Below are 12,109 nucleotides of genomic sequence, written 5' to 3'. Positions count from 1 at the left end.
CCTCAGGGGTGCGTGCTCAGCCCCCTCCTGTACTCCCTGTTCACTCATGACTGCACAGCCAGGCACGACACCATCATTAAGTTTGCCGATGACACAACAGTGGTAGGCCTGATGATCGACAACGACGAGACAGCCTATAGGGAGGTCAGAAACCTGGCCGTGTGGTTTTAATTGCATTGTTGGTTAGGGCTTGTAAGTAAGCAATTCACTGTAAGGTCTACACCTGTTGTATTCGGCACATGTGACATAACATTTGATTTGATTTAAAGGTAATCTAGGTGCCCCTGTAAAATGTATCACACAGGATAATGCAGAAAGAGGCAAAGTTTAAACGTTTGTGTTTGCTTGTGTGTGTGTGTATATGTAAGGGATAATCAACGAGAGGCTATGCGTTCTATAGAAAAAAGTTAACGAGGTGGAAGGTATGTTCCACGACGCGCTAGTGCAGTGGAACTGACCTTCAACCTAGTTGCATTATTTTCCAGAGAACGAATAGAGCCGCGAGTTGATTATCCCTTTTATGCTATGGCTATAATTTAACAGATTTGCCACTAGAAATGTGTTCATTTGCTGGTAGAAATGTGTTCAACATCCACTGAAGTAGCTAGGAAGTTTACTAGATAGATACAGTATTTGCCGTGGTAACCAAACAAACAGACCGGCTAGTTTAGCTAACCAAACCATCAGTCCTAGCTTGCTATTATGAAAATCGAATTCAACAATACAAATACTGTTTTCAATTTGACTGTTGCTTTCAAAAGCAGCTGAAAACACAACATGTAAAAATGAACTAAAGCCATTAAATTCTACCGTGCAAATATACCATGCGTTATAGGGAAAAAATGCACGCTCGAGAATGCCCTTCAAGCCAATCAGAAAGCAGTATTCAACAACACCATGGTATAAAACATATTACACCTTTCTTTATGTAATATTAGAAACTAGGTGGTTCGAGCCCTAAATGCTGATTGGCCGAAAGCCGTGGTATATCTGACCGTACACCACGGACATGACAAAACATGTAGTTTTATTTTTACTGCTCTAATTATCTTGGTAACCAGTTTATAATACCAATAAGGCAGCTTGGGGGGGGGGGGTTGTGGTATATTGCCAATATACCACGGGTAAGGGCTGTATCCAGGCACTCCGCGTTGTGTCGTGCGTAAAGGCAGGCACTCCACGTTGTACCACACCCCCAGGGGCCTTATTGCTTAATTATATTATGGCACCTTCTCTTATATAAAATAATCTTACCTTGTCTATGTGAGGGTGCCAGTACTCATCATGCTGTGTCTTGGCCAGTGTGCTGTTGATGCGTGAGAAGAAGGTGGGCTTGGTGAGGTACAGAAGAGACGGGTCCAGGTCAAATGTCTCCGCTATCACTGCCTGAATACGACCACGCACCTCCCTGTAGGGTGGAAGTAATCAATAAACCAATAAAACAATGAATCAATCAGTCCATTATTAATGAATGAAAATGGATTCATACAGTGCATCTTACAATGGTGCTTAACAGTAACTTGGGCCTGTAAATATAATTCACACAGAGACACACACACACACACACAATTAATACAAAAGATCAAATAGCAATCTTTTGGGCCCAGATATTGCAATTGCGATTATGAATTGCGATTTTCAAACACTTGGGTGAAAACTTGGTAATTCCATCAGACATGGTGAAAACATCTGTCAGGGTAGAGTACATCACTTCTAAAATGAGATTGTATGAATTAATACATACTGTGCTAACTGAATACAAAACCAAATGAAAATCTTTTTCAACATTGTTATATGATAATTGATAGGATTATTACACCTACATATTAACAAACATTCATTTTTAACAAGATCTTCAAAATATGGTGTGCTATAAACGCAACACTAATTAATTAATTAACAGCATTATTAGATCCTATTTCCTATGTTATCATTATGAGTTAATTATGTATTCAGGCAGCCATGGACTGCAAATGGAATAGGAAGCTTATGATTGTGCAATTATGTATAGGTAGGTTCAACCCTTATTATAATTGAAATTAAAGTCAAAGTGCCTTAAAAACATGACATCTAGCCTACCGATTGCAAGGTGCAGACTGTTTCCAAAACATTGGAGTCAATCAACGCGATGGCCTTTACCACGTTTGCACCGTTATCGTTATGCACACTTGCTGCTCCTCATTCAGAGTTTGCACTAGTTACCACAGTCACAATTGGCTATATCGTAAAAATTCATGAAAACAAACATTTGCTTTTTGGTCGTCATTTAAAAACTCAGGGTTAGGCATAAAGTAAGGAGTTAAGCTTAGGATTAAGTTTAAAAATCACATTTTAAAGAAGATAAATTGTAAATATGTGGGGTTTATGACTTTGTGTCTGTGGTAACTAGTGACGACCCAAGTTTCATCAGACCAGAGAATCCGGTGGCGCCGTTATGATGGTTATGTGCATAATGGTAGTACCGGCGTCTCCTTATAACAGAGGCAGGCTCAGGCTGTGGCCTTGTACGTGGGCCAAAGCTCATCCCTGCTGCCTGCTCCAAAGGGGGCTGGTAGTGGGTCGGAGCCTTTTTTGTCACACACGCCATCTTCTCTGATGAGCACTGGACACGTGAGCCAGGGATATGCGAGTCTGACATTACGCGCCTGACAGGGCCGATACACCTCTGGACAGAGAGCAACCTGAGAGATCATATGTTAGTCATGGAAAAAGGGTCTCCTTTGTGGAATAGGGTCTCCAACAGGAGCGTGGGGAATGGAGGTAAAACTGGTCAGAGTCTGTTCCCCCATCTGCTCCCCCGCGTTGTGTCAAAACGCGGTGTCGCATCTGGGTCAGCTGGCGGCGCAGGGGTAGCTGGGAAAGCAGAAGTGTGGGTTGGAGCTGCCGCCTGGCGCCGGGCTCGGTATCGGACTGTAGACCCTGGTCTCTGAGATGAGGAGGATGACAAGATGGCCGTCGACGCTGTAAGGCTGACGTCGCCAAGGGCAGATGTTTGGCCAGCTGCTTCCTCCCCTCCACCGATTTCCCAAAGCGCTCCATCACCTCCACCACAGCAGCTCCGAAAAGAGCCTTATTTGGAGATAGGTGCATTGAGCAACTCGTTCCGCTCTAGCTCCTTCCTGGCAGTGAGAGAGAGCCACAGGTGCCGGTGAGCCACAGCTGCCGCCCAGCACATATTGCGGAGACCTGAGTCAAATGAAGGATAGCGCCAGAAATCCAAGCCACTTTATCCACCTTCCCCGTGAGAGCATCCTTCCCCGTCAATAACTTGGACAGCAACACTGCAAGGAGTGCCACATTGCTGGCAGCAGCTGCTGCCTGAGTGTTGAGAGTGAAACACATTTCAGCTTGCTGTGCAGTGAATCGGTCCTTTGGACTCGGTAGTGTGTTTTTTTTATTATAGGGTCAGGAGCCCGGAACAAGATGAACATGGTGTCATTGAGCTTAGGAATCTCCATTTAGAGTGTCTCCATCGCCTCCACCACAGCAGCTCCGAAAAGAGCCTTATTTGGAGATAGGTGCACTCTTCTGAATGGCAGGAACAATTACACTGGCGCCATCAGCGGGCTTTCCCAGGCGCCCTCCATGTACTTGAGAGCTGGCATGGATGGAGCCATTGGTTCATCTGCCTTCTTCAGACACTTGTAGGGTCATCCTACCCACTCAGCTGCTTCCGTCACAGGAGGAAGAGGGGGAGGGGACTCCCGAGTTGGATTGCAGGCTCCTCAAAGAGTCCAAAAACAACCGGCTCTTACATGCTGACCACACTGCCTGTTTTGCTTGCGTGAGCATTGCAAAAATAAAAATGTTATTCAATCCAAACTGCTCGCAAGCGTAGCCAAGCGCTAAAATAGTAATTACATTTTAGACACTTGACGCTCTGCAGGTCCCGCCTCTCCCATCGCATTGTTTTCATGACCATATGCGCACGTGGGTGATTGAAAGATGAACGGGGGCCACACTCCAGCCCATTTGGAGGTGGTAATGCACCTTAAAGTTTGTTGCCAACTACCATATAACATCCACAGAAGAAGAAGAATGAACAAAGAGAAAAACAAACTAGGTTTCCCTTTTTATCCATGGATTAATTGCCGGAGTAGAGAACATAGCATTTTGTATGACTCCACATGGGTAAAAATTCTACAAATATCCACACAAAAAAAAGGACCATATGCATTTCAGGTAAAACAACAAACCAATGTTAATTTTCCAGAACAAATTAGATAGCAACAACAAGCTAGCTAAATGTCCATGGATGTTTCATATGTGTTTCGACCAGTCTCTAAAATAATATAGTTGGTTCACAGTTGGTTTTGGTATTTTAACATTCATGTCATGAATGCGTCTGGTGGGGATAGACAAAATCCACATGAACATGACGGTGCACGCACGGACCCGGTTTGGTCAACATGTTAGAGAGGGAGAGACAGTGGCCTCCTCCAAGTAGTCGTCATCGCAAGGACCATACAAATAAAATATTGATCCGAGCGAGAGAAACAGTGCCGCTGTGTCTCAGTATGTGTAGACCAGGCCTCTGATCCTGTCTGGACCAAAAGAGTATGACATGTCATACTATTTCTGGCCAGACCTCATCAGATACATGGGTTATATATAGTAAGACAGAGGGGCGAAGTTTCACTCGCTCGGATGCTCTGTCCTGTGAGAGAGTTTCTCCGAAGCAAGTGGGCTCACTCTCGCCAAAATCTGTCCAGAATAAGCCCAATGCGTATCTATGGGCATAATATGCAGACCTAAGCTTGTCATCTGCCTTCCCACCTTGGTCACAACGACTCCCATTGTTAGGGCAGAGACATGAGCGTCTCGTCATTATATACAGCTCTCTGGTTTCAGCCTCTTGCGAATTGAAAAGGAAAGTTTGCGGCTGCCCAGTGCACTGTTAGGATGCAAGCTTCCCTTGAAGTAAGTTGATATTTTGCCAAAAATTGTATAAATGACTCCTGTGTAAATAAAATACTTCACCAGAAAGCATGACTTAGCCAGAGAGGATCATTAGCTTATTTCATTTTTTGATTCTGTAGATTGTTTCAAATCACAAGTGTGTAGGCCTATGCCTATTAGGGAATCCAGCAATTTGGGCAGCCTGCGTGGCAATATGTTGAGCTGATTGAGTTGCGCCTGTCAGACAAAAGCATCTAAAATAAGCGTGAAGATAATGTGTCTCGGGTTGAATTTAAACTGTTGTAACAAAACAAAGGGCGTGTGGCGAAGATATGACGTGTCCCTCGCCATAAAACACATACCTCGGCTCTTCAGAATGCGCTCAGCCGTCTCCCGCCAATTCTTGCCCATTCATTTTTACATTGTGTGAATTGTTTGCCCTTTGATGGTTTATTTTTTTCTAACTTCCACATTACATAGATCACCAGTAGGCCTGGTAAATGTACCGTTAATCCCTCGTCATTTGGTTACATAGCTTTCTGTTAATACATGTATTCATTTCAGTCATTTACCATTCTCGGAGTGGGAAAGTTGTTTGCGGAGTTCACAACCTGCTAAAATTGTGAGAAACAAGTTTTGGTTTATTTCATAACCATTACGAGTTGTCAATCTTTTCATTGTCTTTTCTTTGGAGCGCTCCGTGAGCAATGAGCATGTGTCTGGTTTCTCGGTCTTGAAAACGTTGAGGGAGCGCGTAGGCCTGAGCATGCATGGAAGTAGGTCTACCTGGTCAGCTGCATGCCAATGTAGGAGAAGGCCCATTTGGCAATATCTGATTTCTGATTGCCTTAACTCACCAAGTCCACAACTAATAAGCTGAGCTTCTCAGTCATTATTTCTTCCACTCACACATTGTAAACGAAGTCTGTTTTTTTAACATCCATTGCAAATGATAGTTCCTCAGTATTTGAAAAATCTTTCCAAAACTCCCGGCCTCAATAATCACCAAGCCTGTGTGAAATAACAAAATATCATGATCTGATGATACCATATATCCGGTGGAAAGGTCATAAAAAAAAAACAGCTGTCTGTCCCGAGCTCACTGACACGGAACACTGAGGGGCCAAACTCCCATCGTACTCATGACGACGTAGGGTGACTTGATATCCTACGACGGTTTCATCAACTTCTTTTCTTCTATGGCTCTACAGCTTCAAGTCGCGCTGAAAATAGCTGGGAGGCTGATTGAAGGGAAGTAGCTTCAATATACACAGAGTATATAAAACATTAAGAACACCTGCTCTTTCATGACAGACTGACCAGGTGAATCCAGCGGGAAGCTATGATCCCTTATTGATGTCACTTGTTAAATTCACTTCAAATCAGTGTAGATGAATGAGAGGAGACAGGTTAAAGAAGGATTTTTAAGCCTCGAGACAATTGAGGCATGGATTGTGTACATGTGCCATTCAGAGGGTGAATGGGCAAGACAAAATATTTAAGTGCCTTTGAATGGGGTATGGTAGTAGGTGCCAGGCTCACTGGTTTGTGTCAAGAACTGCAACGCTGCTGGGCTGTTCACACTCAACAATTTCCTGTGTGTATCAAGAATGGTTCGCCATCCAAAGGACATTTAACCAGCTTGACAACTGTGGGAAGAATTGGAGTCAACATGGGCCAGCATCCCTGTGGAACGCTTTCGACACCTTTCAGAATCCATTGGGAATGCAACTCAATATTAGGAAGGTGTTCCTAATGTTTGCTATACTCAGTGTATAGGGTACATGTACTCTCATAGTCTGAAGGTGCGTGCATAATTACATTTTCTCAGGCGATGCTGCCTTGGCAGCACGGTAAACCAATAGGGGCGGAGCTCTACAATATATAACTGCGCACTCTAAGCAGGGATGGTTGTGATTGGCCAGTATGTGCATGCCACGCAGAGTGTGATTGGTCAGCTTCCTCTGTGCATGTAGAGAATGATTGAACGGAGTCTAGCGCATCTCATTGGAAGAGGTACCGTAGTGTAGTTTTTGTTGTATTTAATGGAGTGTTAATGAAAGGAGAATATGGATATTGCACATGTCAATATCTCAATTTCGATCTGAAATTGATGAATCATGCAGCCCAAAAAACACGCACACAAGCACACACCTACCTGTAGAGTCGGAAGTCCTCTTCAGAGAATACATCTGTTATCTGCTCCCCAAAGTACCTGTCATCAGCCACGCAGGCATAGAGAGCAGAACAGAACCGGGCCATTAGCATACATTACCATCCAGCAACACAGACAGCACAGTGCACTGCACAATTACCCAAGAGGCCATGACAGAGCCGCTTTCCAAAGAGGGCAGGATAAAGAAGCAGACGGATTGCAGGAGATGCCACAGTTTCGGAAGACTGATGGAGCGAGTGAGTGAGATGAATGGTTCAGTTAGTAGTGTAGCCATAGAAATCTAATCTAGATTCTATTTCGATGAGTGTAGCAGCCAGCTGCACCAAGGTTTTATAGCTGGGGAGGGCAAATGAGATAGGGTTTTAGAGTCAGAGTAGGGCTGGGCGATAAGGCCAAAATATCACATTTTTGAGGGTATGGGGGTATTTGACTGTATTTTAAGTTTCAGAATATTCAAAAGGTCTTCATATGTTTTATGAGTAGTGAATGGGCTTTCTCTGTTCTGATGGTTTTACACTCAACCTAACTAGGACAAAACTGACAGTGAAGTAATGAAATTTGTAGAACTTCACATTTATTTAGCATTGTATCAAAATACCTTTATAGACGGTACATAGATCTGGTAAAGAGCTCAATGGAACTCGACCCAAAAATGTAAATGCCATGGAAACACGTGGGAGAAATACGCAGTGGGGGAATGATACCGAATCTCCTCATTGCCCCCCAGCAAAACTGTGCCTATACATTTGGGCTACTGTTTATGTGTATTTCACACTATGTTGAGGTAAAACAAGGTATAAGGCTTGAATGGATGTCAATCCCAACACATATTCATGTCATCGTCACCAATCAGCTGCATTGCAGTTAAAAAACGACTTTGACGACCTCCACAGATTTCTGTACTCTAGCTATGCTACCAGCTTATACGAAACGGGAGTTAGCATTTATCAGTCACTTCTTCTAAACCTGAAAAGTAACCACTTCTAAATGTTATGGAGCGAAAACAGCCAAATACTGTATATCCAAATCAGACTTTAATGACCACATTGTGGGCCTGTTATAATACATCAATCACTAATATCCACTTTGTTCAATTAGATGTGTTGAATGTACGCCAATCCGGCGTCCTTCTTCTATTCCATTGACCTCTTTACCGCATATTTACCAGTATGTGGATCCATACTGGTATACCCAGGAGTTCTGTGGTTGCCATGGCGCCATGAGGTCGCCTAGGCAGAGAGCTCTGTAAATATTTCTGGAAAGATATGGACTGCGGATTGAAGGAATGGCAGAGGCTCGCCTCATCCGGGACTGTTCCAGACTACTGTCGAGGTGTGGTGGTCTTTTCTGGCACTTTTACAGCCGCCAAAGTATCAGCCAGGTGGGTGCTGCACTTTGATAGTGGATAATCTAGCGTGCCTACGGAGGAGGAGACGGCATGCCTGATGAAGAGCGCTGGGCTTGTCTACTATCTGACTGACATTTCTCCCTGCCTGTCTGTATCATCGATACTCCCTCCGCTCAAGCTGCTGACTGCCTTTCCGAACTGCCTCAAGACATCTGAAGCTGTGGAAGACAACCAACCATGAACTGCCAGATCTATACATTTGTTTTTGTTTTCAAAGTGACTTTGAAATTCTTGTTTGTAATGAAAAGTGCTATTTAATTAGGATCATTATTTTGAATTTAAAAGGGAAAAAGACACTGGATCAGAGAGAGAGCGAGATAGGCGAGAGGAGAGAGAGAACTGTTCACTCCTCCTCACCTGTAGATGTTGACAAACTGCTTCCCCATCGACAGAGCCCCAGAGTGCAGGTCCAGGATGGAAGCCTGGAGGCCAAAAAAATGAGAATAAGCAAATTATTAGAACTTATTTCAGTCTACTTCTCTGCCCTTTATTTGTTATTGTTGTTTATTTGTTTATTCGGATCCCCATTAGCTTTTGCCGAATCAGCAGCTATTCTTCCTGAGGACCCCAACCAGCCAGCGCACTTCCCCCAGTTCTCTTACTCCGCCAGCATTCGAGAGTGACAGTCTCTACCATACACACACTGAAGAGACACATACCGCATCAGCTCACACACACTCGCGTCCACACTTTTAAAAAAACACAGAACATGACAAGTAACAATACACTGATAGACAAGGACAGTCAGACAAGTACAGTCAGACAAGGACAGTCAGACAAGGACAGTCAGACAAGGACAGTCAGACAAGGACAGTGACACTAAATTAAAATAGAATGATATATATATATATAGGCATGGGTCTGTGTTTCTCCCCTCACAGTTCCTGCCAAGTCCATTAAATTTTGTTTGATATAATTTTTTTTAAAGTAATTTGGAGATTTGCTTCCATGGGATCATGCCTCTGTATAATATTGTGCGTTGCAGTAAATTCGTTTTGGACTTGGGGAGTGTGAAGAGACCCCTGGTGGCATGTCATGAGGGGTATGTCTGGGTGTCTGAGCTGAATGTTATTTGATTATGCACACAATCTGGAATTTTCATTACAGTAATATTCATCATAAAAACTAGAAGAGAAGCAGTTAATTTCTCATCAACCCTCAACCAGGAAACACTGGCATGCATGTTGTTGATGTTAGGTCTGTATGTGCAGTTAAAGGCAAGGTGTGCTGCTCTGTTTTGAGACAGCTGCAGCTTTGCTAGGTCTTTCTTTGCTGCACTTGACCATGTTACTGGATAGTAATAAAGATGGGACAAGACCAGACAACTCTGAACAACTAGTACAGTAGATGTGTCAAAAAAGCAGAACACATTTTTATAATATACATACCCCTCCCCATCCTCACAACAACTTTGTCAATATGACTTGCCCATGATAATTGACCATCCATTGTTATACCTAGGAGTTCAGCTTCCTCAACTTGCTCAATGTTCACACCCTTTATACACAACTCCAGTTGAGGTTTAGGTCTTTAGAGAATGTTTTGAACCAAATACAATGCTTTTAGTTGTAGATGTGTTTAAGACCAGTTTATTATTCATCACCCATTCTGATTGAACTGTAACTCCCTATTTAGAATTTCAGTGAGCTCACTGACTTTGGGTGCTGACATGTAGTGTGGAATTATCTGCATACGTAGTCGTTCTAATCTTGTGTAAGACCAGTGGCAAAGCATTTGTAAAAATAGAGAAGAGTAAAGGCCCAAGGCAACTGCCCTGAGGGACACCGCACTGTACATATCGGATGTTAAAGAAGCTTCCACTGAATAACACTCTCTGAGTTCTATTGGATAAATAACTCTCCAACCATGTGATGGAAGATGATGTAAAGCCATAGCAAGTGAGTTTCTTCAATAACAATTTATGATTAATAACATCAAAGGCTGTACTGAAATCTAACAATACAACTCCAACTATCATCTTACTATCCATTTATTTTAACCAATCATTGGTCTTCGGAATCAGTGCAGTACAAGTTGAGTGCCCTTCACTATATGCATGCTGAAAGTCAGTAGTTAACTTGTTCTCTAGAAAATATCATTGTATTTGGTCAAACACAATTCTCTACCCCCAGCAAACTGATTGGGTGGCTGTTAGAGACAGCAAATGGTGCTTTACTATTTTTAGGCAGTGGAATTACCTTAGCTTCCTTCCACGCCTGTGGACACACACATTCCTTTAGGCTTTGGTTAAAGATTTAGCAAATAGGGGTGGCAATAGTCTGCTACCATTCTCAATACTTTCCCATCAAGGCTGTCTATACCTGCTGGCCTATCATTATTGATGGATAACAATAGTTTTTCCACCTCTCCCACACAAACTTGACCAAATTGAAAACAGCAATCCTTTTCTTTGATATTAGATCTTACATACAAAAATATGATGTTTCACTGTTGTCATTTCACTTCTGAGTTTCCACTTTACTAGTGAAAGTTATTGAAATGCTTGGCAATATCGAAAGGTTTTGTTAGCCTCGACTTTTAGGGTATGGCAGTATCCCAGGACAGATAGTAGCGGTCCCAGCAACCGAGGCAAACCATGTCGCGGGATACAAATTAAACAGTTGTGTCAGCTACCCAGGGATACTCTGCTCTCTCTAAGCCAGTAAATAAATCATGTTCATTTTTTCAGATGTCCCCTGTTTCTTCCACTACAGTATCTTAACAGGCCATAAACAATCATTTATTATGGCTGTGGACCAGATCTACAGGAGTTGGAGGGAAGACAGGACGGTGAGGGCTCAACCAAACAGCCATGTACAATAGCATTACACACTAATAACTGTATCAGCCTGTCTGAACTTAACTTTGGATGTTGTACCAATAGAATTAGGAATTAGAATTTAATAAGATCTCTATGGTTGTACTACCCTGACCTCTAGTGGAGACAGAGGGAAGCTACAACTGAAATCTGAGCAACAGTCTTCATCCTAGCTTTAGGTCCTGTTTAAGTTCAAATATGCATTACTAAAAGTAGATACTCACCCCTCCATCTGAACCAGCTAGGGCCAGACCCCTCTCTGCCAACCTGCAGGAGTAGAGAAATAAGTTATAGAGAAAAGAAAAGAGAGGGGTGCTAGGAGCTAGAGACAGAGAAGAAAGATAGTATAGAATCCCTCACCGCCTGAGGGCCATGGCCTCCTCCCTGGTCACCGAGTTGTCTGTGACGGCTCGGCCACATGTTTGGGGAGTGCATCCTGGGAAAAAGAGTATCTCACATCATCTGCAACATCACAGTACAAAATTCAGCCTGCCTGCTCAACTTTGTCCAAATCACCACTGGAGCGCAGCCAATGCACATGAGTGACAGAGCAGTTAGGTTTAGGACAGTGGACACCAGGGGTGTGTTCAGTTTGATTGAACGTTTGCTATGTCGCAGAGCGGTTTGTACTGAACAACACATTCGTTCAGTACAGCATTGTTTCCGTTCAATTGAACGTTCCAGAGCATAAAAACGTACTGAATGCAGTCCCGCACTATACCAATGATGTTTTACTCATCTATCTGTGCCTATACACAATGAAAGTCCTGCCTACTTCCTGGATCATGTCCTATACTGTTTTTAATGG

The 12,109-nt window shown here is 43.1% G+C and overlaps 1 protein-coding gene across 1 annotated transcript in view; it reads right to left on the bottom strand.

Annotated features, from left to right (window-relative positions):
• The window catches only part of uts2r2 (urotensin-2 receptor 2), a 37,450-nt gene that overhangs the window by 23,908 nt on the left and 1,433 nt on the right, over positions 1–12,109 (bottom strand). Inside the window, exons 3-7 of the mRNA XM_038975340.1 lie at positions 11,662–11,737; positions 11,526–11,568; positions 8,841–8,905; positions 7,058–7,114; positions 1,255–1,408 (exon numbers count right to left, since the gene is read on the bottom strand). Coding sequence (XP_038831268.1) covers positions 1,255–1,408; positions 7,058–7,114; positions 8,841–8,905; positions 11,526–11,568; positions 11,662–11,737 — 395 coding nt within the window. The remainder of the gene's footprint in view (positions 1–1,254; positions 1,409–7,057; positions 7,115–8,840; positions 8,906–11,525; positions 11,569–11,661; positions 11,738–12,109) is intronic.

This window comes from Salvelinus namaycush, chromosome 35 (assembly GCF_016432855.1).
Source record: "Salvelinus namaycush isolate Seneca chromosome 35, SaNama_1.0, whole genome shotgun sequence".
NCBI lineage: Eukaryota > Metazoa > Chordata > Actinopteri > Salmoniformes > Salmonidae > Salvelinus > Salvelinus namaycush.
The sequence above is the reverse complement of the archived record's forward strand: the minus strand, read 5'-3'. Positions and strand labels throughout refer to the sequence as shown.